The following is a 27845-nucleotide window of genomic DNA, read 5'->3' as shown; positions in this document are numbered from 1 at the left end:
CACAAGAATCATAAGGTTGATGCAGCTCAAACTTTTTATTGATAAAATCATACAAGTAATGCACAGCTGAGTTGTCTCATGCGGTGCAGAGCATAGCATCTAAACTATTACAGAAAGCAAATTCTAGATCTACAGTGACTAAAGGTATTCAATGCACTGAGCAAGACTGGAGACATTCATGCATTGCAATAGTTATGTTATAGGAACTTACAGCATGAAGTATACGTCTACAATTTATGAATGTTAGGTCTAAAAACTACAAGCTTGCTTAGAAGTGTTGAAATTGAATACCCAAGTCACTTAATACGCAAATGCAACTAAATGCAACAATAAAGTGATAACCACATGTATTAAATTTGCTCTTTGCCAGACATTCACTAAACATAAAAAAACACAAATTGGAGTACCTCAACATTTTGCCGTTTTCTAAACATTTTCCTCTAGAATTTAAGAAACTCTGTCCAAACCTTGGCATATTTTATTTCTATTTTGATCAAATTACCCACATGAACAAATTTGATAGGATAATGGGAATTAACGGCAATTACTAGGCCGATGGTGGGTTGTGGTTCAGTTTCTGACTCTGGGTCCAATATGACCTTAACAATAAGAGCTCACGCTACCCCGAAATATATGTATATATATTCACGCATACGTTGACATTCAACATTCAAGTGCCAGTGTTTTTGGACTGTCTTTTGGTCAAGTTACTTTTTCGGGTTTTCTATGAACTTTCAAAGAATCACTTTTAGGCTTACAAAACAAAAACACAAAAATTAAATATTTGTCAAAATGAATAAATATTACACAAAACTAGCAGCAAAAATACCTAGATCTGTTGTGTGCAAATAGTTAATTCCCAACTGTTAGACCCCATGGTCCCAAAATAGTCCTGGTTTGGTATCTAGCCTCTTTCCCACCCCCTCCCCTTCCTTAACTAAGCTGCGTTTGACAATCACTGCAAAAAAACTTGGAGGTTCAAGAAAATGCATGCAAGACATTTGTATATAAAATATTCTTTCTGAATGTGCATTAAAATAAATTTGTTAAAGGTATTTAGATCTCTTATATAAAACCTGATGGGCACAATGTATAAGGGCCTAAAGCTACCTGTATAGCACCATTCATCACTAGAGATTAGCTCAATACTGTCAGTGCATTTACTTTCCATTGATGAGAATTTCAGTACAAGAAGGCACAACACACATAATAGATGTATTGCACTTTTGAAGTTCTTTTTGCTACTATTCAGTTCTTTCCACCACCCAGTATTTCCAGTACTTTTTACACTGGCATTCTGGCCACAGGAAAAACCATAAGAAAAACTACCCTAAAAAATGGCAGTTTTTAAAAGTCTTCAGCTCACCTGACTGCAGCATTACATTATCTTAACTTCACCTGACTGCAGCATTATACAGCTCAACATTTAAACAGGTGGAAAAACTAATCTTTGGCCAGATTTAGCGGATTAAACTGACTGTGTGTCCAAGTATTGGACAGTGTGCAAAAGGAAAAAGCCACTGTGCTGTAGTGGATACGTCAATTACCAGCGTTGGCACCTTGTGCAGTAATGTGTGTACATTTCCTTTCTCTGTGATCTCCAAGCATCGAACTTCAGACCCTAGTGGAGCAACTTTACAGAATCTACAGTAAACAGTTAAATGCGGCTTTTCTGAACTTCATAACGCAGCTTGAATATACGCAAATGTAATTTTTTTTCAGTAAAGAAGCCTGCTGCAGAGTTCTTTCTGTTCTTTCCCCTTGACCAAAAAACAACAACACTAGCATGCGTATCAGACCAAATCAGCAATCCGCCTGTACAGTCACTCGGTGCTGTGGTCCATTTAGCCATTCTGCAATTCCAAATTTCCTTTTAGATATGGCAGGCATTTAAGATTTGATGGATGGTATTTTCATCCATATCAAAACTTCAAGTTTTAAAAAACCCTTAAAAAAATACATTCCTAGCTACCTTCTGCCAACTCCAGGCTAGCCTGAATTAGTTAACTAGCTGCCTTTAATGTCGTCAAGTTATTCAAAGTCAAGAGTTAACATTTTGCATTTGCTGAGATGTAGTAATTGGAAACAGCAGTGCATTAAAACTTGACACTGTACACATTGTTGGAATGGCTTGTAAGACTACCATGACCCCAACGGGTATCTATCCAGGATAGAGTGAGCAACATCAGCCCCATATCAGGGATCAGAATGCTGCGAATGCCCCAAGTTGTCTTTAAAGGTCGCGCATGTCAAGGCCCTAATGGAGTTCGCTGCTTATTTTCAGCCTTGTAACAATGTTAAGTGCAACTGGGAAAATGACTCCTGGTAAAGCCATTTCACCCCACTTCTGCCAAGGTTTGTTTTTGCCCAAGTCTCTCTCAGATTGTGCTAGAGAATGATTGCGAGAACTCAGGCCCAATGAACCAGTAGGACATTAAAAATAAAAGTTCCTCTATAAAGGCACAGTACATTAACATACAAATGATCCTCAGTTACAGAGAAATAAACTATTTAAATGCAGCACAGTTTAACATCTACAGCCAATATTCTAGTGCTGTTTACGGCCACATTTTCTCCACGGTCTAGGGTTTGTGTTCCTCTGCTACTGTTGTCTCTCATTTTGCATTTGAGCTCCCTTTAAAAGTCAGAGAATCACAGCTGGTAATGTACTGCGAGTTCTTGAAGCTACACAAGGTATAGTCTGGCTCAGTTACATGTGGTTTCCATTTAGCTTGTTTGGCAAGGTGGCATCCACTACAATATGATCTTCAATTTCCCCACCAATCCACCTGGGAGTTGTAAGCTCCACCGTATCCATCAGCATTGTAGTAGTTTCCATAACCACCTGGGGAGGGGAAAAAAGATTTAGTAAAGATTTTTTAAAAAAAGGTTGGCAGTGCTGGTAACTTTCAACTGCTTGAATCATTAATGTAAAATACCTCAAAGATTGTGATGCAATGGGACCCTGAACTCATGACGCAAGTTATGTAACTAATTAGGTTATATAAAATTTACTTATGCAAGACATTTCTTCAGCATTGCATTACACTCCCATTTGACACACTTGAGTTAAGAGTCCCAATGCCCCAGAACAATCAGACACGGGTTTCTGTAGTCACCGCTAATTCAAGACGTACTGGAAACATTCTTACTATTTTAAGTTTGCTTTAATGCTTTATCCTTTAAAAAAATGAAAGTGTGGAAATGAAAATATTCTTAACAATCCTGATGCGATATCTTCTGACACTGATGCGTGCCAAAGACGACATTTTCTCCTGAAGTTTACTATCTCTGCTTTGTAAGGTTGCATTTCACTAGACTCACAGCAAAAGTGAAGGAATGTAAGCAAACGACTGTAATATGCTCGTCCATCAATACAGTGAGTACAGAATAGTTCATAGGACCCCACTGCATATAATACCAAGTCCAACTAGTAATTGATACCATTAAATGAAGGGAACTCAGCTCACCCATTGAGCCACATCAATCCTTTTAACAAATAATTTTGCAACACCTACAGATTGTGTTTGGCCCAGGCTAATTCACAAACCAATTCCTACAAGAAAAATGACCTATCTGACAAAGGATACCCCTCCTGTCCAATCCAAAACTTAGAATCATAGAATCGTACAACACAAAAAGAGGCCGTTCGGCCCATCGAGTCTGGCGGCTCTTTGAAAAGAGCTATGTAATATATAATAATAATCCTTGCATTTTGATATTGCGCTTTTCACGTCTTCTCGATGTCTCAAAGCGCTTCACAGAATATGCTGTAAAGTGAACTGACTGTATATTTGTGGGCGATACGCAGTAGCCAATTGTGCACAGCAGTGTCCCACAAACAGTCGTGGACTGAAAATGACCAATTTATTATTGTTTTGGAGGGATTATTTCAATCCCACTCCCTAGCCCTTTCCCCATAACCCTGCAAACCTGTCCTCCTCAAATACCCATCCACCGCACTTTTAAAAGTTATTATCGAATCTGCCTCCACCACCCTTTCAGGCAATGCATTCCAGATTCGAACAACTCGCTGCGTGAAAACATTTCTTCTCACCTCCCCTCTGCTTCCTTTAGAAACTATTTTGAATCTGTGACCTCGAGTCACCGACACACCCACCAGTGGAAACAGTTTTTCCCTTTTAAACCTACCAAATCCCCTCATGATTTTGCAAACATATATTAGGTCTCCTCATAACCTTCTCAGCTACAACGAGAATAATCCCAGCCTCTCTAGTCTTTCCTCATAATCAAGGTCCCTCATTCATGGTACCATCCTTGTAAATCTCTTCTGCACCCTTTCCAATGCCTTAACATCCTTCCTATAGTGTGGTGCCCAGAACTGGGCGCAGTATTCTAACTGAGTCCTAACCAGTGTTTTATATAGGTTAATCATAACCTCTTGATTCTATGCCCCTATTTATAAAGCCTAGTATTCCATATGCCCTTTTTATAGCTTTATCTACCTGTCCTGCCACCTTCAAGGATTCATTTATCTGAACCCCCAGGACTCTGTTTCTTCACCCCCCTAAAGATTGTATTACCAGCCTATATTGCCTCCCCTCATTCCTTCTCCCAAAATGCATTACCTCGCATTTCTCCACATTGAAATTCATCTGCCATGTGTCTGCCCATTTTACCATTCAGTCTGTTTTCCTGCAGTTGGCTGCTATCCTTCTCACTGTTTACTATCCTACCTAACTTTGTGCCATCTGCAAACTTGGAAATGGTACTTGCTATACCCAAGTCCAGATCATTTATCTCCTCAATTCACATTCCCCCCAGCACCCAGGTTGATTAGATAATGATTCTTACCTCCACCAAATCCCCTGGTGCCTCCAGTGTTGCGATTTCCACGGGCATTGAAGCTGTTGTTGGTCTGCCGGTAATCTTTGGCCCCAAATCCTCCTGCAAAACGGCTGAAATGCAAGATTCAAAATGTTTTCATCAATAGATTTATGGATTTTTATTCTGCTTTAATATGTTCAAATGTTAACTAACAAATGGGAAATCAATCCAAACAGGCAGCAATTACACTCCCATAAGTCTGAAGATGTAAAAAAACACTAATACTGTTCATGCAATTTTACAAAAAGCTATAGCTGAGATCAGAAATTCTAAATGTGCCCAAATACGAGAAACCCGGTAACATATATCATAGATCTGGCAGTTCACACAAAAGGTCATAGACCTGAACATTAACTAATCTTCCTCTCTCCATGGATGCTGCCTGACCTGCTGCATGTTCCCAGCAACTCCTGTGTTTATACCAGATTTCCAGGCTCTGCAGTACTTTGCCTTTAGGCTACAGCAGTGGTGGCCAACCTGTGGTCTGCAGGCCAGAAGTGCCCCCTCCCCAAACGTTCACAGGAGTCTAGGCAAGTCCTTGTTTGATCATTAGCATTCTAACATTTTTTTTTATTGATTTATGCCATAGAACAAGAAAATTTGTTTTGTTGGCTGACCCAACAAAACGGTTGGCCACCACTGGGCAAGAGGCAGGACAGATGTATTGCCAATTAAGCAGGAAAACAAATTTAAGGCCTGTGACTCAAGTGTTCTAATTAGAAAGGTGCATGCAAAAGTACAAAAAGGGTTACCTCTTGGAACGTCCACGCCCAGTGCCCTTATGCTGGTGCTCATATGCTAGGTTTTCCAGCCAAGAAGGTACTTCCTGCTTAGCTTCCACCAGCAAGTCCAGAAGGTCTTTAGTAATGTTGCTGTTTTTCTCATTAAAAAATGAGGTGGCCAGTCCTATAAAACAAATAGTAAATCAGACCATCTCGAAACTAGTTTCATTCTGTAGTCTGAAACACTTGACCGCACTGTATTTGCTCTTTCAAGCGCACAACTGCTCTTAAAACTCAAACCTAAATCAATCTAAAATGTTTCATGAGATTGAACATACCAAGGTTACCAACACGGCCTGTACGTCCAATGCGATGCACATACTCCTCAATGTCACTTGGGAGGTCAAAATTGATCACATGCTTGACATTAGAGATGTCAAGTCCACGAGCTGCAACCTGTTAATTAGGAAATACATGCGACACATTAGTAATGATGGCCAATTTTAGATTTTTGAATAACTGCTCAAGATGTTGTTTGTTACATACAGCAGTGGCAACCAGGATTGGACATCTTCCAGAGCGGAAATGATGCAGAGCCTCCTCTCGGTCTCTCTGAGAACGATCACCATGGATACTGGTACAAGCATAACCCTCACGGTAAAGGAAATCCTCCAAAGCATCTGCTCCCTTCTTTGTCTCCACAAAGACCAGAGTTAGGGAGTCTTTTCCTGCATCAGATTGAAACAAAAACAGATACACATTTATTCCACACAGTTAGTGAAGGAAAACCTTAATACACGCAACATCTGAAAACTCGCATGTCATTTTAGAGCTAAAAGAATTTACAATCAACAGCAAATCTTCAAATTTATAAAATTAATCAATATTTACAGCCTAAGCATCCCTCTGTTTTAAGTTTTCAATTTCATTGTAGTCAGTTTATCAGCGAGTTAAAACTTACCTGTGGCATTCAGAAGATCAAGGAGGAATGAGCGCTTATCTAATTCTTCCACCCACACTACCTTCTGAGTAATGTTTTCAGAGGTGGAACCTACACGACCCACAGCCAAGAATATGTATTCATCCAGAAAGTCACGGGCTAGGATCTGGTGACCAGCAAACATCAATGAGAAATTATAGTAAACAGAAGATCACAAGCAGAGTAAAAAAANTTCAAACTAATGCAACCCTGAAAACACAGGACATTTTAATAACTTGCACATTTGCACACTCAGTGGATAATTTTAATGTGAACCATTTCACTGGTACACTTCATTATTTTTGGAAGCAACTTAACAGAACCAGTCAACTTCAGCTGCAACGTTACCTGCAGAATCAAGGTCCACCTCTCCAATTTTAAACACTTCCAGACAAGACCTAGCTTCTGACATTATGACCACAGAGAGTGAAACATAGTTACTGTATCAGTAAACCATTTCAATTTAACAGATGTGTTCTACAAATAGATTAACAAGTTTACCAAAACCATGGTATACACCTTCCCCTCAAAAGAGTAGGTTAGTGAAAGTCTAGGGAATACAGACCTGGATCTCCTTTGGAAATGTTGCACTGAACATCAAAGTTTGACGTACACCTTTTGGTGGCATCGCATCCTGCTCAACAATACGGCGAATCTGTGGTTCAAATCCCATGTCCAGCATTCTGTCAGCCTCATCTAGTACCAAATACCTAAAAGTAAAACAAATCAGGATGTTAGTCAAAATGGCACTTCTTCTCGACAAGTTTCCAGTTTCAAAATAGGTCCCAGATAAAATCATAAATTCAATAAGTTGCTAGTTACCAAGCTTATAATACAATGCGCATTTTTGCCCACAAAATACAGTTAATCCAAGTGACATGATAAGGTGGTAAATCAAATGCAAAGATTATTATAGTTAATACAGTTTTTAAAAAAAGTAAATAACTGAACTGAAAAGTAAAAAATATTTGTATTTTAAAAAGGTAGCAAGAAAGATGAGTTACACTTTCTGGTCTGCTTAAGAGTAGTGATACAGGGTACATGTTGGCATTGGTACAAATACCATGACATCTCACCTCAGCTAGTCATATTCCTCCCCCCAAATTGAGCCCCCTAAATTACAGAGAGCTACCTGCACAAAAGTGACTGTACAAAACATCTTTAGTTTTAAACTTGGAAAAATATAGGAAATGTAAAATTGGCTTCAACATTCTTGCTTAAAGGGGAAGTTAAGCCGAACCTTCCAAATGTGCTAATGATACCCAGTGAGGATAAGATCAGACTTGGATGTTGTGAATAGATGCCAACACAAATGGTGATTTGGGCAAGGTACTGAAGAGCTCCAATCCACTAAGAGTAGAAGTCTGAATATTTTCAGACAGCTGGGGTTCAACACAAGGATAAAATACATAAAGATTCACTTACTTGCAAAAATCCAATCCAACCTTTCCTCGCTCAATCATATCAACTAAACGGCCAGGAGTTGCTACAAGAAGGTGACATCCACGTTCCAATTCTCTGATCTGCTGCCCAATGTCAGCTCCTCCATAAACGACACAAGGACGCACTCGAGAGCGATAGGCAAACTGCAGGTGGTAAACCCAGTCAAATTACTATCCATTGCAGGTAACAACAACGTGCATTGATATAGTGCCCCTCACACAGGATAGCGCCCCAGAGTATTTGACCATGGTGGAGCACGACGCTGAGCCGGAGTAGGTGACCGTAGGTATGGTCGAATTGGAAGGTCTTCAGGCGCAACCTCGAAGGTGGGAAAAGAAGGCCCAAGGCAGAGGGATAGTGGAAGAGTTTTCTAGAGTTTTGAGGTGTAGTAGCTGAAATTGCAGCCACCAATGGTGGAACGAAGGGCAGGAGGGACCTGCAGAAGGTCGAGCAGAGGAAGTGAGTTGTGGGGCAAGCAGGTTGGAGAGGTAGGTCACAAAGGGATTTAAAAACGAGTGTGAGGATCTTGAAGTCGATCGGTTCAGCATTAGGGAGCCAGTGGTGGCTGACTAGAACTGCTGTGATGGGGGTACGGAGTTTAGTGTGGGTGTGTGGGCGGTGGAGTTTTGGATCAGCTGGACCCTGTGCATGGTGGAGCTAGGGAGACCAACAAAGAGGGCATTTGAAAAGTCGGGGAGTCATGAACTCATGGACGAGTGTTTTGGCTGCGCCTGGGCTAAGATACAATCGGAGGTGCGCAAATGTGACAGATGGAGAAAAGTGGTCAGGGGCCAGATGTGGGGGAGGAAGGACAGCTTTTTGTCAAAACTGACACTTAGTTGGTGCAAATGATTTGAAAGTCTGAGGGACAGGCCGGGAAGTTTAAGGAGGTCAGAGCCGCATGATAGAAGACCTTGACGGGAGCCAATGCGAATGGCTTCTGTCTTGTCAACAGCAGCAAAGTATCAAAAATCTCACCTTCCTGGACTCATCATATATCTGCACAGCAAGTTCCCTTGTAGGTGCCAAGACCAGAGCAAGTGGATATTGCTTACGGCGACCATATCTATTGGAATCCTGTGGAAACAGAAACACATATTTTGATGCAACTATAGACAACTCAAAACATATGCAAAGAAATTCTAGCAATTATGCATACTTGAGACTTTGCAGACTTCAAAGCTTCACCAGGGCCTTCTGCATAAATCTGGCTTAGAATGGGCAGCAAAAATGCAGCAGTTTTCCCAGAACCTGTAACAAAATATTTTGACAGTTTGAAAAAATCTAACATTTGGTCTAGCAGTGTTTCCCACAGCATTTACTCAGCAAACTTGCAAATTAAGTAAGTTAAAAATTCATTTTTAATTTTCTTTTTTCCAAGCAAGAAAACCACCATTACAAACTTAATTAAATTCAAATCACTTAAGGTTGTGTCTGAAGTACTAACTTCCAAAGCAAAATGAATCCAATAAAAAGTAGCAGGCAAATATGGCATTTTCTTACATTGGGTGCAAAGCCTAGTACAAATCTCAAATGAATCTTATTTAGAGTTGTCTATAGTTCCATCAAAATGAACTTCAAATCATAAGGGGAAAGGGACGGTAACATCTGATATAATCTTTGTATGCTCCAGATACCTAGACTCATGAAAATTTTTCAAACAGCACTCACCTGTTTGGGCACAGGCCATCAAATCCCTCTTTGATATAATGATGGGGATTGCATGCTTCTGCACAGGAGTTGGACGATCATAGCGACTCAGCTCAATGTTACCCATTATTATTTCTCCCATATTTACCTCTTGGAACTGAAATAGAAACAGAAGCACTAAGTTAACACCAACTCTTTACAAAAATGTTAGTGGGGCTTGACATCAAGACTTTGATATTCCCACTTCCTCCTAGGTTTACCAAAGGCACAACCAATGCTTATTCAATGAGCATTAACTCACACCCCAGCTGTTGTGGCTATGTACTGGATAGAGTAGACGTTTCAAGTATACTTGTAAGACACAAGTAGGTGGTTTGAGTACTAGACTCATGAACAGAAGGTTCTGGATTTGAATCCTAGTTGTCCCCTCAGCTGTTCAAGGCCAACAACTAACTACTTAGAGGGAGCAAGGAAAGAGAAAGTAACTAGGCTTCCCTTCCCAGCTTGGAGACAACATGTCTCTCAAAGTTTGAAATTCAAGACATTATTGATGAGTGAACAGCACGTCTGACTCAATGAAACATGTGTTGTTCACAGGACCTCAATTTTGCAAGTTTCACTTTAATGGGTAGCTCAATCCTAGCTGAACAAATACCATATTAGTATGCTGAGTGGTTACCATTCCAAAGTTTCAACAGTTACATCAATTAAGATTGGTTTTAAAGCCCATAAAACTTGATAAGATACAAAGGTCAGTTTGCGCTTCAGGATAACTTACAGTTTCAATATGACAAGGAGAGTTTGCACCAGTCGCCTCAACAGGAATGTCATCATATTTCTCAAAGTTGATTCCAGTGTTACATGCTGAGAACAACTCCCTATAAAAAGAAGTATGTTTAGGGATAACGTAAGAACTCAGAATATTCTCATCTATGGGTTAGTGGCTCATAAAACCAAGATATCAAGAGCCACATTGAGTAAATCAAATAAAAGGACACTTAAAAGGTGATGACAAGAATGTATACAAGCAGTTTCTTGAAACCAAATCTAAGAAATCTCCTGGATATGGGAAACAGTGCCCAAGTCCAGCAAATCAGAGGTCAGGCGCAAATTTTAAGAGTGACCATCCGTGCAAAAACATGATACATGGAACAGTAATTTAGCATGGAATGCTTTATGAGCTTGGAAGTGCTTCAGCTGGAGGAAAGAGGCAAGGTGATGAATGAGTTATCTTGGCTCAAGGGAAGCTGCTACTGCAAGCCAGCAAGAGAGGCATGTGCCAATGGGGAGAAAAATAGAGAAAATTAGTTGCACTAATTTTTAAAAAATGGGTCAAAAAGCCCTCCATGCTGTAAATTTCTATGCTTCTACAGTAAATTTCCATGAAATCTGGGGCAGAAAAAAAGAACAATCCTAAAGTTAAACAAAATGTAAATATAAAAGTCTACTGGATAACAAAATTGGAAATTCCATAGCAACCAACAAAACCATTCACAAGACGTTATACAAAAATGTAGAATGGTTATAAGGCAGACAGTTCAACATGGACTTCCAATTTAGGCAGTGCACAAAGTGTACAAGATATATATATTCAAGATATAGAACATACATATACATACACACAAACACAATCCAGTTTGAAATAGTCCAATGGTTTTCACCAAAGGATCCTAATAATTAACACTGCATTAGAGAAAACCTACTGTTCCGTGCGTTCATTTGCTGGCTGTTGTTTTGACCAATCATCTTCATCGCGCTTATCTTCTACCCAGCGACTGTTTCCTCCACGTTCCATTCTGCCAAACCCTCCACGGTCATTGCGGCTTCCAAACTGATCACTGTCATTGTTTCTTCCACGGTCGTCAAACCTGAGAACAATGGGTCCACATTAAAATCATGGTTTCTAAAAACAGTTTGAACATCGAGACGAATAAATGAGCATCAGAAGTGCTTATTTTCTTATTTAACAGATTTTCAGTTTACCTTCCTCTTCCACGATCACTGAAGAGGCTAGATTTCCCTCGATCACGTGACCCAAAGCTACTGTAGGGATCTCGGACATCTTTATTGCTCCATCCTCCATCATCTTTATCAAAGCCGTAACCTATTTTGTTTTGGAGTTTAAAAAGCAAAATCAATTAGTATTGTTAACTTGAAATCTTAACATCAACTTAAAATAAATTGAATATTCACACTGGCAGCACAACAGAGAGACTGCAGTCACTGAGAACCTGAAATCAGCTGAGCCACTTCATGCTGAGCCAAAAAGCTGGAAACAAAACATAGCACTACCAAAATTATTCTGATGGACATCCCCAAAGCAAGTTACGAGAAGATACTGCACCTGCAAGACTTAAGCACCAATTTTCAAGCCAACTTTGAAGCCCATCTACAGGTATGTTTGGGCTCTGAATTATTGCACTTCCAATACATAAAATGAGTTACGAAATACAAGTTGGCCTTATTCACTTTATGGCTGTCCATAGGACATTGCTGTGCGTTTGTCTCCAAAATACAGTCACTACATCTCACAGTATATTTTCTGAGGTGTTGTGATGTTCTCCAATATGAAAGACGGTACAGAAGATAAAAGGACCAAAGGGCCAATTATTTCACTAGAATGAAAGACCTCTTCAGGCAAAAAAAAAGGAACTGAGCCCTACCAAAGTGTTGCAGATAAACTCACAAATTAGGAATTCAGATATCATTGAATAGTGTAGAGTGAAAAGGGAATATTTTACAAAACCACTAAGTTTATTTGAGAAACTAGAAGCCAGTAATTGCCTGAATATAGTTTATACAGAATACACTAACAGGGATTAGCAAACCCCAGCACACATGCCAAATTTCTAGCTCATACATGTTTCCAGGTACCCGGCTGTGTGAGAGGCTGGTGGAATTGTATGTTTGGGCCTTGACAGAGGAGCATAACTTGATAACTTAAACAGTTCAAGTGTAACTAACAGCTAGTGTATTTTATGAACAGAATGGGTGAAAATATAAAATGTTGCTGTTTTAAGTTGTTGTATCATTTGTCTAAAACTCACTTGAAACAAACATGATCCATTTTGAAGTATTCATGCTACAACTAAAGAGCCTGGAGTACAGGCATATCACATGAAGAATTAAATAAACACTGATGGGGTCAATCTAAAGCACTAACAAATTATAGCTGATATCTAATTAATATGCAAATGGGAAGTCAACCATCCTAAGTATCAAAACCACGGACTCCATAAATTTATATACATGGTACTGTATAAATAGATCTACCCAGCTTTTAAAGCCATATATATATATTTATACATATATATATATATATATATATAAAATCAAAGCAGGCACAATCACAATTTAGCCATTTCATGACAACTGCATGTGATCATGACAACTCAGTGATAGAAACTCCCAGGGGCCAAATACTTCAAACACTCCACAACCACTTTGATTTGTGAAAATTAGATATTGCATTCTAGACCCAAGTGTTTGTAATTTACACAAGTCAAAAACTGACCAATACACAACAAAATTCTAATTTTGCATCTAATTAGAGCTAATGGGTTATCTCAACCATATATTGTGCACTGACCACCTTTCGGTTCCAAAAACAGGTCTCCTCTGTTATGCCCTAAATAAGCCTCTCCACCACATGCCTGTAGCTTCAGTGAAAACAGCAAATCCACAGGATTAAGACCAAAAACACTGCAACTGAGAATGCTACTACCAATTATTGATCACTTTAACTAAACAGGGGACAGAATTCAGTATTGCATGCAACCAATTGCAATGTTTCAGTTAGTAGAGCACTACGCTTTTCTCTGTGCTATCATGCATCAGTATACCAAATGCAGTACCCCTTCTGTCCAGCCAGACACCGTTGCAGTTTTGGTACAGGTCCACCTCTTGCCAGGGGCCTCTTGAGTAAGCTGAGCAGCAACAATAGCACAGATTATTCAGAGTACGTCAACAAAATAGGAAGAAAAACAGTAATACTTTAATTTCATTACCCATCTTGTAAACATCTCTTCCACTCAGATGCCCAGCTGTTTAGTTTGCCAGCAGTTGCAAGTGAGATCATTTTTTTGAAACTTTCAGAAATAATTTTTCATTTATGCAGAGGTGTGAGTAGTTTTAGTAAGTTCAGAAATAGTGCATGGATATAAGTCTTTCATCTGGATAGAAAGCAATTCATCAGGGTTAACTGCCATTTGCAGCATTGAAGAAAATAAGCTAAGATCTTAGCTATAGCCAGAGACGGTTAAACAATGTGGTTCAGTCTGAAGCCGCAAGACATTGTTAAAATAAATTCGGATTTTCATCATAAATGGGTTGAAGGAACTAAGAAGGGAGATAAAGCAGCTTTTAAAAATCCAGCCTAACCCATTTCAGTGCCGCATATGTGTAGCAAGTTACATTAAGCCACGTAAAGGCCTCAACTCCTGAAGCCAGATTTCATGCATTGGCACAAATTTTTAAGTGTAAAAAGAGTACAAACTTACAATTCCTCAACATTGGAAAATTAGAGTGATTTGCTCCAAGTGGATTATAAACTGTAGAAAGAAGTGGCAACTGACAATTTAGGAAATACAATACTACTTTGTTATAACCAATACTATAGTTTAATTGCAATGCAACTTGGATGTAGCCAACAATTATGCTTATATTACTCCAATTGAGGTGGGCTTCAAAGTCAGATCATGACTCACCACAGTACACCAAAAAGATGTAGCAGTGTAGGAAATGGTCTCCTTATTGCCGTTTATTTACTTTCATGCTTCCCATAAAACAGCTGTACTTTCATAGCCTAAATATCATCATAGCCTAGATTAAAGTTTGGGTGTAGCATACAGGAACAACAGAAAATATTCCCCATTATAAAATTTAACTACGACTAGTCAGGTGGAAAGAAACCTTGCGTTGCAAAACAGAAGGGAGGAAGGTTCAATTTTGTAAACACCATTAAGCACCCCACCTTCAACAGAAAACACAATAATTGTACCTGGAATTTGTGAAGTTAAAAATTCTAAGCTAGTCAGAATACTTAAGCCTTAGGACTGTTTTAGCATTTCATTTCTATCATACAGAAGACAAGTTGATTTGGCAGTAAACAAAAAAGTATTTTCACAGTGCATCATCAATCTGGCCTGCAAGAAAGTGAATATTTCATGACTTGCATACTTGCTAAAATTGCAGAAGCATGAAATTCACGACCTTCACTATCTTTAAAGTAAATTTCAAATCTTGACAAAAATCCATCTTTCCAAATCCCAGATCTTTCACGGTTATCGATACTTCACCACAGATTAGTACCAAGTCCTCAAATCTATCAGTATTTCAAAGAAGAACATTACAAAAAAACAAGATTATTTGATAAAGATAGATGTCCTTTAGACTGAATGAAGCAAAACCATAAAATCAACATTCAGATGTCATGTCTACATAAGCAGACACAGAAGTAGGTTGTGCCAAAAAGCCACCCCAAACCCCAGGAACACCTGACATCTTCCAGTAGTGGCATTTCAAATATGGATAAACTGCAAAACAAGACACAAAACATCTGTATGGAACAAATGCCTGATGTAAATATTCTTTAGACTCCTCCCAATACTCGTTTGCCTACTTACGTAATTGACATTTATCCACACTAGATTTGTCAGAGCCTGACTGTTCACATTTCAAGTTCACTGATGTATCAAAAGACACCCATTACATTGGGTGTCCCTCCCAATGGACAAACAATAAAGATTCCAAATCTCAGTGTGCCGGCCATCTTGAAATGGTTTCATGGTTGAAACACAGAGGCATATGAATGCCTAAAGGAAAACAAATTCCAGAAAACTGGATGGTTCTAGATATTTTAGAGGGAAGAAGCTAGTTTGAAGAACTTGCACATTTATGCAACTGCCACGTGTGGTCATCCATCTTTTGCTATAAAACGCATCTGCTTCATTTTAGTCAGGAACCAATAAAGATTTGGTTGCAGACATGACAGATTTGTATAAAAATAGTATGCTTTTTAGGCAAACTGCTTAAAAATGCAAGTCATTTTAGCACTTTGTACAATAGCACAATAGTCTAAATTAATGGCTGTTCATAGATACTTGATTGGTTACCTGTGGGACACTGTGCAGATTGGCTGCTGCATTTGGCTACAAAACATTTGGAGGCATGGTATCCACTTCCCTCCATAAGGATGACACCCACTTATGTCTTGCCTCCACGCTTAATTCCAGGATCACCACTAATCCATGACTGCCCTTCAACACCAAATCCTGGATGAGCCACAATACAACAGAACTAGGGCCATCCTGCTCAGTACCTACTCATCTCAGGTGCTGATTGTAGACCTAATCCGAGTTCTCACTCCAATTCAGAGCCTAAATAAAACTTCAATGGTCTGTCCAACACACCTTTAAATATACATCAGGGCTGACAAACTCCACTTTCCTCCATCTCCAACACCATCGAAAACCTCACCCACACCTTTGTCATTCTAGGCTTGAGTTTCCATAGCCATTCTCTGGCCTTCCCAGGTCTACCCTCCACAAATTCCAGACCATCCAGAACTGTGCAGCCCATTCTCTCCCACACTAAGCTCTGTGAACCCATCACTCCCACCCTGCCCCAGCTATACTCCCTTGCAGATTGACTAAGATCCCTATCCTGTCCTTTAAATGCCGACATAAATTTAAATCTATAACTTTAAATACCTACTTTATTTCCTGCTCCTGTTGGAAGAACCCCAAATGTTTTCTTATTTTGCAAAATCTCACCTGGACAAGCTTTGAACAGAATTTCAGTAAAAGACTCCTAAAATTAAAACCAATAGCCCCACGTTTTGTGAACAGCCCCAGCTAATCAAGCTCGTCTAACAGCAAAATGAGTAAGATCCATTCTGCTGTCAACTGGTTTGCTGTGAAACCCTTCAGATGTTCCCATGACATAAATCAAATAAACACCATTCTTTGACTAAAGTGATTCCAAAATATCCAGACTTCTGAAATTGATCCACCCTTCAAGTATGGAGCATCTATTTTAAAAATTACAACTTAAAATAAATGCCTTCAGACAACTCAATCTGAGTCAGGAACCGTGCTAACTGCATACCATGTTCAGACATTGCTGTAAGGAGGAAAGTGTCAGCTTAATGAGCGAGTACTTCAAATGTAAGCATCTTAAGAGTCATAATAAGCACAATATTTGCAAGTAATTAGCAAACTTCCGCCACATTTATTTAAACACAGTCCAAGCCTTCAAATAGATGACAGGAGTATTGGGTACCAAAATAGAATATAAATGCTCTCCTCATTACAGCAAATCTTGGACATTAAAAACTAATCTTTCTCACATCCAAGTTCATCAATAAATACTCCTGCTCTTTTTAGAAGCAAGATATGCAGGAAAGGCTAATATTTCCATTTTGTAGGAGGAAAAATTAAAATTGTACAGTAGGGAAACATTGTACAGTAGGGAAGCTAGGTACTTCCTTGTGCTGGAGAGATGCCTTAAACCAACCAGCTCATGTAATTTTAACATTCAGTTACAGAGAAAGTAACCGACCACTTGACCTCTGGTACAGATTCTGTGAACAAATCTGTGTAAGTGGTCCAAGTTTGAAAATAACACATTACTGAGTGAGGTTACACTAAATGCATTAAAATGTGATCTTTAAATATAGCTGCACCTCTATAGAAGTATTAATTTAAGTTATTAACACCTCTATAGAAGTATTAATTTAAGTTATTAACAGTTAACAGACTTACCATTTTTGGATGCCTCTCTATTTCTTAAATGGGGAGGAATATAGCGTCCTTCTAAAAAAAGAGGAAACCAATTAGTAAAATTTTCAATGCTCATTGGGAGGATATTATAGCATTGCAATACAGGGTCAAGAATATTGAATTGTCTTGAACCGTCACCATATGCACACTCACCGGCTGCATTGAGTTAGGCAAGCACAGGGTAGACTATTCATTAAATCGGATTTTATACGATTTATACAAATTCGCCTGAACTCAAACTTCACACGTCACTAAATGATTGATACGACTTGAGTTTTACTGTACTTTCAAACTAAAAGTAAACCTTAAATTATGGAAATATTGAGTAAATTAATATCGATATAATGAAGTGGACTACCATATCACTGAGGACTGGCAGATTATCCAACATCATAGTAGATTGAATTTTCTAGGATTTCTTATTTAAGTCATGCAATGCAAAACAATTATGAAACAAACCTCTCAATTCAATAGATATTCTTATTTTCATGCATCAAGACTGGTACAATATTTGTTCTTCATGTAGAAAAGTTTAGCCTTTTTTAATAAGTTTACATTTTTTACATATGTAATTTCCCCATTTCTGATGAAAAAAGGACGTATCCAATTTAAAAAGGACACTTACAAACATCAAATTGGGGCATCAGTTAGTGTTCTAGTAAAGCAACGGTTTCTGCTAAAGAATAAATGCATCAAACACCAGCTATTCTTGTTACTTACTGCTTGGCCCTCCTGCGTTCTGGGCATCACCTGCAGAAGATGTCAAGTCTAGGCCAGCAAGCTGAAAAGAAGAAATCCAAATTAAAAACAAGTTGCACTTTGAATGTTTCTGATTTAAACTTTTTTTCGTAGGAATTAGGTAACAAAGCAAAAAGTGGGGATTAGAAACGAATTTGTTGGTCAAGAAGAAAGTAATGTAAATGGGAACATGAAGCATAACTGGGAGAGCCATCACTGGGAGATTCTTCCTACTCCTTTAAAGACCAAACAGATCTATAAGGTTTTTCCATCAGTATCCATAACTACAGCTGATCCCCACTTTTCATTATCATATGGCTGCTACATAATGACTTGGGCAGTTCAATCATTTGCAATAAAATTTTATTTGCCTCCATTGCAAAGTTAATGCATAACCAGATTGCGACATTTCAGCTTCATATTCAAATAAGTTATTGTCAATCAAGATGCTGACATGGGTTCAAGAATGGATTTGTGCCTGGCTCTTTTAAGAAGTTTGGTATGACAGGGCAACTGAAAATTAGGGAAAAAAACTCAATCAGTATTTTCCGAGAACATAAGAAATTGTGCAGAAGATTTACTATAGTTTGTTTAGTGTTCAGTCAATTGCTGACCTACATACTACTTAATCCTTCATCCTGAGATGCGCATTGGAATGAAAAGTTACAAAATCTCTATCCAAGGTTTTTGTCCACTGTCACCAAGATTCTCTCATCTCCTGCAGTCTCCAGTGAGTAAAAGCATTGCATAGGTTCAAATCCTGCTCTCTGCACTGACTGAGGTGGCTCTCAATGCAGAATGCAGAAGTCAGATTCCCTTCTCAATGGCTACTGAGTATCCCACTCCAGAAGGACAAGAACAGACTTGAGCCTCAAATTGCTTGCTAAAACTTCATTCCCTGGTTCATACATGAAGCATGGGCATGGTACCAGAGGTACTCTGGGTCCTGGAATAGCATCTAAAGGGGAGGATCCACAATAAAAAAAAGTTGTTAAGTAATTACACAATTACATGGGTGTTTCATCCTCAAAATATAGTCACTTCACGTTACAGTATATTCTGTAAATATAAAGTTCCATCAGAAAAATAAAAAATATTTTGATAAATGTATTCTGACATTTATTTAGTGGCAAATGTTTCAACATTCTAAATTGAACACGCAGACGAAGACCAACAAATAAAGGCTCAATTTGTTTCCTGATTGTCAATTTTACAAAATACACAAAGTAAAGCACAAAGTTGACAGTTCATTGGTGTTTGGCACCTGGCATCCAAACTTAAGTCTGAAAGGCGAAGTTTCACATGTACCACAAGAGCCCCCCAGGAGCTCACTGAGTGAGCATTAGATGATTCCCACAATGACAGCAATATGCTTTAAATTTTATCAACTCAATGTTGATTTCAGCATAAAGTTTATTAACTCAACTCAAGAAAATCATTTTTCCTGCTTATTACAAAGTTGAGATATAAATCCAAAAAGAAAATCCAACAGTAATCCCTTCATCTGTTATAGTGTTTATTTTACATCAAAAGCACATCTCAAAGAGCTTCACGGGATTCATTGTAAAGTGGAGTGACTACTTTATGGGCAAAATGTTTAATGGAACAATTAAAATGTTGGTATTAAGACATTCTCGAATTGGCACAGGAAATTCTGATGAGGAACCGAACCTATCTTTGCCCTACTAGGATAGGAGTGGGTACTTCGAATCAGAAGCCATTTAGATGTACAAAACCATTAATAATTCATTAAACTATTTGGAATCCTGCCTCAATATTTAAGGCAATTGGCAATATGCTGAAGATTTGAGAAATATGTGAATCGTCTTTAAATTGGGGCATAGTGCTTGAAAATAGCCTTTTAAATGGCCAATCAAAGCCATTTCTCAGAAAAGACCTCAATGGAATATTTCTAACACCACGGCCATTTTGTACACAAGTCACGCTTACTGGATCCATTGGTGGAAGTCTGCCTGACCTACTTCTACGTTTCAATATTCAACACCGGAAGTTAGGTCTTTGCTCGCACCTCCGGGTAAAAAAAAATCAAAGAAGTGTCCACGCAATATCCCATCGGGAATCATTTCTGCGAGAAGAGCCAAGTAAGTGCAGGGCTGTACGGGACCCTTAACGATAACCTCGTTCTGCGGGCAGATCGCACGCCGCTGAGACAGCGGGTTATGTGCAGCAAATATTACTGCACAACGACACAAGAGAAAATGGCATCGTGCACGTTCGGGCAAAAAAAAAACCCCCCACAGGAAACCTAAAACCTCTGACGAATCCTCCCCACCCTTTTATCACTCGCTCGTCATACTCTCCGTTTCCAGGAATGCCACCGAACTCCTCACACGCCCTTGTAAGACGTCGGTGAAAATGAACCACCCAGAGCCGCCAGCAATTGCCCTGAACCCTTTCGCGGTGCGGCTCAACCCCCCCCCCTCTCCCTCCCTCCCAAGCCAATTGCTTGCACTTGGAAAAGAAATAAAAAGTTTCGCAAATTCGCGGAGGGGAGGGGGGGGGGGGGGAGAGAGAAAGACCAAATACGCAGCAAATGGGTTTTAAAAAAAAACTAAATTAAAAGTCGGGTCTGAAGTCGGCCACTTTACATAAACGTGCTGCGCCAGACAATGATGGCGCAGTTTCCGAGCGCACGGATATCAAGCTGTTGACCACAAAGGCCCGACTGCAATCGACACTTTTCAGAAAGTATCGGCTGCCGGAGCCCCCGATCAATGACACCACTGCCTGCACTCGGGGTAATTAGCCCACAAAAGACTCAATATTTTTGAATCCATTTTCATTTTATTTTATTTTTTTTTAAAAAAAAAGTGTCCCATTTCCCAGATGGGCTACGATCAAACTACGTTCTTTACAACTGCGTTTTAACTCTGTCCCACCCCTCCCCCGTAAAGTCTTTCTGTTCCAACAAAACGCTAAAGTTTAGCCAGAATACCTCAGAGAGAAAAAAAAAGTTACACGAAGCGACAAAGGGAACGAGCTGAAAATATTTTTTTCTCGCGTCGTCGCGCGAAAAAAAAAAAGATCAGCCCCCGTTCCCCCAACGAGATACGGTAAATCTACATTTCGATGAAGAATTCAGTTCGGTCGCCTGAACACTGAGGAGAGGTGGGGGTTTTTTTTTGGAAACTTTCCTTGTGTGTGTGTGTGTGGGTGTGGGGGGGGGGAATAAGCACTTTCCGCCAGCCAATTATTTCCACGTTTACATTTCCTTCGCACAGCCTCAAAAAGTAGGCCGACAGTGTGATGTAAAGGAGAAGTGGAAAGATATGTGGGGGGTGGGGGGAAAACTTCGAATAGAATCAATCCGGTGACTAAATCGGGATCAGTACCAGGTAGTAATAAGTGTTAATGAGGCCTGTCCCTGTGGAGGTGCTCCGCCTGTGACTGACTGGCCTCGGCGCTGGGGGCAGTTTACGACAACCGCCGCCATTACAGGTTTTACAGTTAATACGGATTTTCCTACGCACATTAAAAAAGGCCACATACAGCACAGCACAGCACCCCTCCCCCACCCCCGCGGTTTGGCGTTACACAATCCCCACCACCATCCGAACAAAGTCACCAAACCGCACCTCCTCGCCGGCCGGCGAGTGGCGAGGCCGGCGTTGACGTAAGCCCCGACTCTATAAGAGTTATTTTCAGTTACATTTCCCCCCCCCCCCCTCCCCCACACATACAAAGCAACCACGCACACGGCCATCCCGGGGCTCAAGAGAGGGAAGGCCTGAGACCGAGCGTTTTTTTTTTAGGGGAGGGGGGGGGGGAAATGGGGACAACGACATCGAGGCGGCCATAACCACCCGAGTTAACCTTAAAAGTGAATTAAAAAAAAACACCCGACACCGTTCTCCCTCCCTCCCTCCCCCCCTCCGTAACCGCGCACACGATGATCGCTGCTCTCCGCGGCAGCTTCCAGGAAGACAAAGGCCGCCATTGTGGGCCTCCCTCCGCACCTGGGGAGCTGGTGGCAGCAGCGTGGCGGGGGAGTGGATTCGGGAGAGGAAGAAAGAGAAAAGGGACCCCGTTCCGCCTAAACTCCACCGCCCGGCTTTTCGATCCCACAAGAAAGGGCACAAGAGTCGCCAAGGGCCGCGCTCGCTCGCTCGCTCACTCACTCACCTGCTGATCCAGACCAAGTACATTTTCGATGGCCACATGACTCATAACTAAAAAAAAATACAAAAAGATCTTCCACCAGAAAAAAAAACCCCAGACCGACAAGAAAAAGTTTTACGGTTCTTTCTTTTCGCCGGGAAGGGTGGATTTCTGATGCGGTGTATTTGCTTGAAGCTGTCAAATCAAACTCAAGCTAATCTTCCGAACAAAGAGAACGGGGATTGGGGAGGGGGGGGGGAAAGGGTTTTAAAAAGGGAGGAGGGGGAAAAAAAAGTGTATAAAGCCGATAGGTGTCTGTGCGCTGCTGCTCTCCGCGCCGCCGTACAGCCTCACAGTCCGCGCTCTGCTCTATTCTGATCAGCTCCGTTCGACCCGCGACTCCTCTCTATCGCGCGCGCATGCGCACCTCCCACTCTTTCCCCTCCGACTCGCTGAAGGACAGTTCCCACATCTCGCGAGAGTCTGCCCGGGCTCCAGCCTCGAGCGTGGGCACTATCGCGAGATTCCTGCTCTCCCCCCCCCCCCCGGCTCAGTGCTATGCCATTGGAGACTTGGTTCCCTTCAGTATTAATAATATTCCTTGCGTTTGATATGGCGCCTTATCATGTCTTCCAGACTCTCAAAGCGCGTCACAGAATATACCGTAAAGAGAACTGGCTGAGTACTTTGTGGGCGAAATGCCCACAGTCAATGCACTTTACAGTATATTTTGTGACACACTTTGAGATGTCTGGAAGACATGAATAGGCGCTATATCAAATGCAAGGAATATTATTATTATAGGTAAAGGACATCCATGAACATACGTTGAGTCCAGCATGCAAGAGGATCCCGGTTTGATTCTCAGGTGGGGTGATACCTTAGCCAAGTTTCCATGCCTCACACGCCTGTTTACCTCGCTGTAAGTAAGAACCCGGTTAGTCGATTGATAATCCCTCCAAAAACAAAAAAATTGGTCACTCAATCCATGATTGTTTGTGGGACAACACTGTGCACAATTGGTTGCCACGTTTCACCTACAAAATCCACTTTTAACAATATATTCTGTGAAAGCGCTTTGAGATTTCTCAATGACTTGATAAGCTGCTATGTCAAATGCAAGGATTATTATTTTTATTATATAAGAAACATGCTTGGTGTAAACGTGTAATCTTGGGGCAGATCTGTTTTTAACTAAATTTAACATTATAAAATGTAAATACCAAAATATTATTTTTAACAATTAGTCATTGCAAACATTTTGATTTTTATGTGTGAAGGATATACTCATATTAAATTGGGGGCATTGAGTTCATATTGCTAGGCACAAATAGCTGATCTTTACAGTAATACTACATTGGGTGGTACCTTTACCGCATATGGCATTGAGGCAGCTAGGCTTATCATAAATTCTTGGTAACCAGTCCCTGTGAAATCAGATATGTCATTACCTTAAGGAAAGGTGGAAAAAAAGGGCGCACCAGTAGCAATATACTTTGTGCTCCAACTTCTCTAGCCACTTTTATTGAAACATATTCACATCTGCTTTCTCAACAGCTCTGCCTCTGCCATCAATTTTTTATGTGGTGAATATCAAGTATACATTAACTTCCTGTGCTCCAAGTAGGTTATCAATTATCACCTTACTCAACTGATACAGCCATGCCATTGTGCGCAAAAACGCCTCACCTTTAGTGGCACAACCCCAACAAAAGTGATACAAGCTTGTACAGGTTGTAGATGTGCCACCCAGGCCTCAAAGGCTTGTTTGAAATGTCTTTTGCATGTGTTGCTTCCTGTTTTTTCTGTCTTCACTACTTTTGGCTACCAATATTTAGAGAATCATTCTGTATAATGTCAACACTTTCTAATAATCTATGATTCCATTTCTCTCTTTATTTCTCAATTAAAAATGATTCTTAAACCAAATACACCTTCAGATGTTGCATTCCCACTTCTAAAATCAAACTGTACTATCTTAAACACTTTGAGATGTTTCACAGTAGTACAACTTAATAAAATGCAAGCTCTTTCTTCAATCCCAGTCCAATTTTGTATTTATGTCTACACTATGTGGTCTAGAGGCACTGACAGAAACAATGGTTTGAATTGGAGTATTTCTTAACAGGATTCCTTAATCAAATACTTTCACATTATCCACACCCAGAGTGGAGATTTTGTGGGTCAGCGTGACATACTTTCAGTAACAAGAAAGAGTCCCCATTTATGACTCTTGAGTTGTTGGTAAGGAATGTTGTTAAGAAACACAGCCGGTCCTAAAAAGAAAGATTCTTGGGGAACCGAGTCGCACTGTGGATTAATTTGCACACCATGACTGTTGGGTTCTGCACACTACAAATCCCAATAGTTTCAATCCATTTGTTGGTCAAAATGGTAAAATGTGGGTTAATTTGCTGTGATTCCCCATTATGATAAATTTCCATTCATGTTAATGCGACAAGGATGGAGCTAGATTCATCCCCAAATCATGGCTTTAGATGTACAGGGATTCCACAAATCTGGTTACCAGATGAAGAGGAGCATTGGCTGAAGACAATGAATACTTTACTAGTTTTCCCTTTACAACAACAACAACAACAACAAGATTCCATTTATAGAGCGCCTTTCACGTCAGGAGGACGACCCAAGGCTCTGTACAGTTGAGTCAGGACCCGAGCAGGGGGGAAATGGTCAGGGTGAGGGGAGGGAAGGGAGGGAGCGAGGAAGTGGTAGAGAGTCGAGAGGGGAGCTGAAGGTATGGTCAAAAAGAAAGGTCTTGAAGGAGGAAAGGGAGGAGGCGGCGAAGGCTCTGGGGGATAGAGTTCCAGAGCCTAGGGGCTGAGAGGCTGAAGGCCCGGCCACCGATGGTAGGGCGGTTGGGGCGGGGGATGTGGAGCAAACCGGAGCCAGAGGAACGGAGGGTACGGGCAGGTGGGTAGGGGGATAGTAGGTCGGAGAGGTAGGAGGGAGCAAGGCCGTGAATGGCCTTGTAGGTGAGGATGAGGATCTTGAACTCAATCCTCTGGGGGATGGGCAGCCAGTGGAGGCGAGCGAGGGTGGGAGTGATCTGTTTAGCAAATTGACCATGACACAAGGCACCTACAAAGGAAAGAAAAGGAATGTCGAATGGCTCAGTGGGTAAATATAGTGCATGGTGTTGTACTGAGTCATAAATATTAAGAGGGATCAACATTCATTTGGGTGGTGTTGAGGGCTACTGCAATTGGCCTCAGTATTCCCAGGCCTGTGGTGGGGGGCAGTCGAATCTCCCAATGTTTCAATTCCTGATTGTTAGCCAATGATCGTATTTGGTAATTCTGAGGGTATGGGTGTCGAGTGAGGATTGAGCTCGGCTGAGATTCTCAGATTCCCATCAATCCTCTTTGTCTTGGCTCGCAGAAATCACACTCGAGCATGAGTGACCCCCCCGCCCCACACACACACACACATGTTCAGCAGAGGAAGGAGAAATTAGGCAGCAGGGGACACGCTCAGTCACAAATAATATGTGATATCAGAAATTTAAAATAAGAGGCAGCAAATAAAATGAATATTTTAAAATGAATATATTATTTGAGGCAAAGTAGACTAAGATTTTTTTAGTCAGAAGAACAAATTAACAACAATTTTGAATAAAACCATTCAAACATGCTTTTGTTTACATTCCATTTCCTAATTCAGTACATTCAATTTGATTAATCATTCCCCCTGATTAAAAGCACATGACAGTTCCAGATTGTGCAGTCAGATAAAAGGCAGACCTTTGTTTTTAAATCGAAATAAAAGAACTCTGGTTACCCACTAACAATGTGCTTAACCATCTGTGAATATCTAGTCACATTTTCAGACATTCAGGGATAGATTTTAATTTTTTTAATTGCTATTCACAATGGAGTCTTGTAAGATTCGTCCTCTCCTTCCACTCTCTCCCACTCACAAGGACATTGGAACGATTGCTTTGTTTCAGTGATTGTGTCTGAGGATCTAGGAACCATCTATGCTGCATTTAGGTAGTACATGCACCAGCACAGAGTGAATTTATGTGGAAGCACTGAAAGTGGAATGGCAGCCTCCTTATTAGCTGTAAAGTATAACAACAACTTACATTTATGTAGCGCCCTTCACACAGGGTAGCATCCCGGAGTGCTTGACAGTGGCGAAGTATGACTACGAGCCAGGGAGAGAGAGAGGTGACCATAAGCATGATCTAAAGGATGGTCTTTAGGCAGAATTTAAAAGTGGAGAGGGAGGGGGCAAGGCAGAGGGATTGGGGGAGAGAGTTCCAGAGCTTCGGGCTTAGTGACTGAAAGCACAGCCACTTTCACGGCAGAATATGCTGAAAACACCACAGCAGAGTCCAAGACCTGTGGCTGAATGCTAAATTACTGTTCTTTTCCCAATCTGATATTTAGTTAAACAAAAGCTACCAGAGTAACACAATTACAGTGCTCCCACCCAGGCAATCTTACTCCATGAGAACACAAGGATACCATATGTGGGAAATGGATAATGGCATATTGATGCAGTAAGGATGGTATTCAAAGATTGAGTCAGAGGCACATGATTGGGAATAGTTAGAAGAATCGAGGGAATCCGTTCAGCTGCCACTGCCCTCCCAACTTCCACCCCTCCATACCCTCCCCACCACACTCCGACCACTACCCATCCCCCACTTCCACACCTTTGAACCTGTCACCCCCTCCTCTATCATCACCACCATATCCTCCATGAAGTCTACCACCTGTTCCCTGGACCCCATTCCCACCCCTCTCTTTAAATCCCAGCTCCACCTCCTTGCTCCACTATTAGCCGACATCATCAACCTCTCCCTGTCATCTGGCACTGCTCCTAACCCCCTCAAAACAGCCACTATCAGCCCCACCTTGAAGAAACCTTCCGTTGACCCATCACAGCTATCCAGCTACCAGCCCATCTCCCACTTCCCTTTTCTATCTAAGGTCCTTGAGAGAGTCGTCGGTTCCCAGCTTCGTTCTTTCCTCTCCTCCCACTCCCTCCATGAGCCCCTCCAATCGGGTTTCCATGCTGCCCACAGCACAGTAACTGCTCTGGTCAAGGTCACAAATGACATCCTGACCACGTGTGACCAGTGCTCCCTCTGCCTCTTCGTCCTCCTCGAACTCTCCGCCACCTTTGATACTGTGGACCACTCAATCCTCCTCCACCGCCTCTCCTGCCACCTCAACCGTCAAGGTTCTGTCCTCGACTGGCTCAGGTCCTACCTTTCACACCACCTCCAGCCTGCCCTCTCTCTGCAAACGGCTTCTCCTCCAGCCCCCGCACTGTCTCATGCGGCGTTCCTCAGGGCTCTGTCCTCGGTCCCCTCCTCTTTACCCTTTACATGCTCCTCCTTGGTGACATCCTCCGCAGACACGGGAGCCAATCAGGAGGGCTTCAGTCTTGCTGACGTTCAGTTGGAGAAAGTTCTCCCTCGTCCAGGACTTGATGTCGGACAGGCAGTCGGTCAGGATGCCAGTATTTCTGGAGTTGAGGGTGGAGGCAGAGAGGTAGAGTTGGGTGTCATCCGCATACATGTGGAAATTTACC

At 41.0% G+C, this 27845-nt stretch overlaps 1 protein-coding gene across 5 annotated transcripts; it reads right to left on the bottom strand.

The window, feature by feature from the left end:
* Positions 1-16: 16 nt before the first annotated feature.
* Positions 17-22711, bottom strand: ddx3xa (DEAD-box helicase 3 X-linked a). Of its 5 annotated transcripts, none has more exons than XM_042334567.1 (19): positions 22305-22711; positions 18144-18204; positions 17406-17456; positions 14142-14192; positions 13497-13568; positions 11626-11746; positions 11346-11510; positions 10421-10520; positions 9664-9799; positions 9152-9243; positions 8971-9069; positions 7975-8135; positions 7115-7259; positions 6532-6676; positions 6117-6298; positions 5909-6026; positions 5601-5754; positions 4816-4919; positions 17-2845 (listed from the first exon to the last, which is right to left on the bottom strand). In XM_042334567.1, exons 1-19 carry the CDS (start codon positions 22347-22349, stop codon positions 2769-2771), a joined length of 2079 nt encoding a protein of 692 aa, XP_042190501.1. In that variant the 5' UTR covers positions 22350-22711; the 3' UTR covers positions 17-2768. The 5 variants fall into 5 exon arrangements, with proteins under 5 accessions (XP_042190501.1, XP_042190499.1, XP_042190502.1 ...); XM_042334565.1 differs by having other exon boundaries at positions 6117-6304; positions 22305-22710; XM_042334568.1 differs by lacking the exon at positions 13497-13568 and having other exon boundaries at positions 6117-6304; positions 22305-22710.
* Between the last annotated feature and the right edge of the window lie 5134 nt (positions 22712-27845).

The sequence above is a fragment of the Callorhinchus milii genome, unplaced genomic scaffold, assembly GCF_018977255.1.
Source record: "Callorhinchus milii isolate IMCB2004 unplaced genomic scaffold, IMCB_Cmil_1.0 Scaffold4, whole genome shotgun sequence".
Taxonomy (NCBI): domain Eukaryota; kingdom Metazoa; phylum Chordata; class Chondrichthyes; order Chimaeriformes; family Callorhinchidae; genus Callorhinchus; species Callorhinchus milii.
Note: the sequence above shows the minus strand (reverse complement) of the source record. Positions and strands in the feature narration are given on the sequence as shown.

Bases quoted from the DNA above. Each gene is read 5' to 3' on its own strand.
- ddx3xa (XM_042334565.1), bottom strand. From the start codon at position 22,349: ATGAGTCATGTGGCCATCGAAAATGTACTTGGTCTGGATCAGCAG. The intron at 14,193-17,405 runs GTAAGTCTGTTA...TTCTTTCTACAG, and splicing joins TAGAGAGGCATCCAAAAATG to TTTATAATCCACTTGGAGCA. The intron at 5,755-5,908 runs GTATGTTCAATC...TTTGTTTTATAG, and splicing joins AGGCCGTGTTGGTAACCTTG to GACTGGCCACCTCATTTTTT.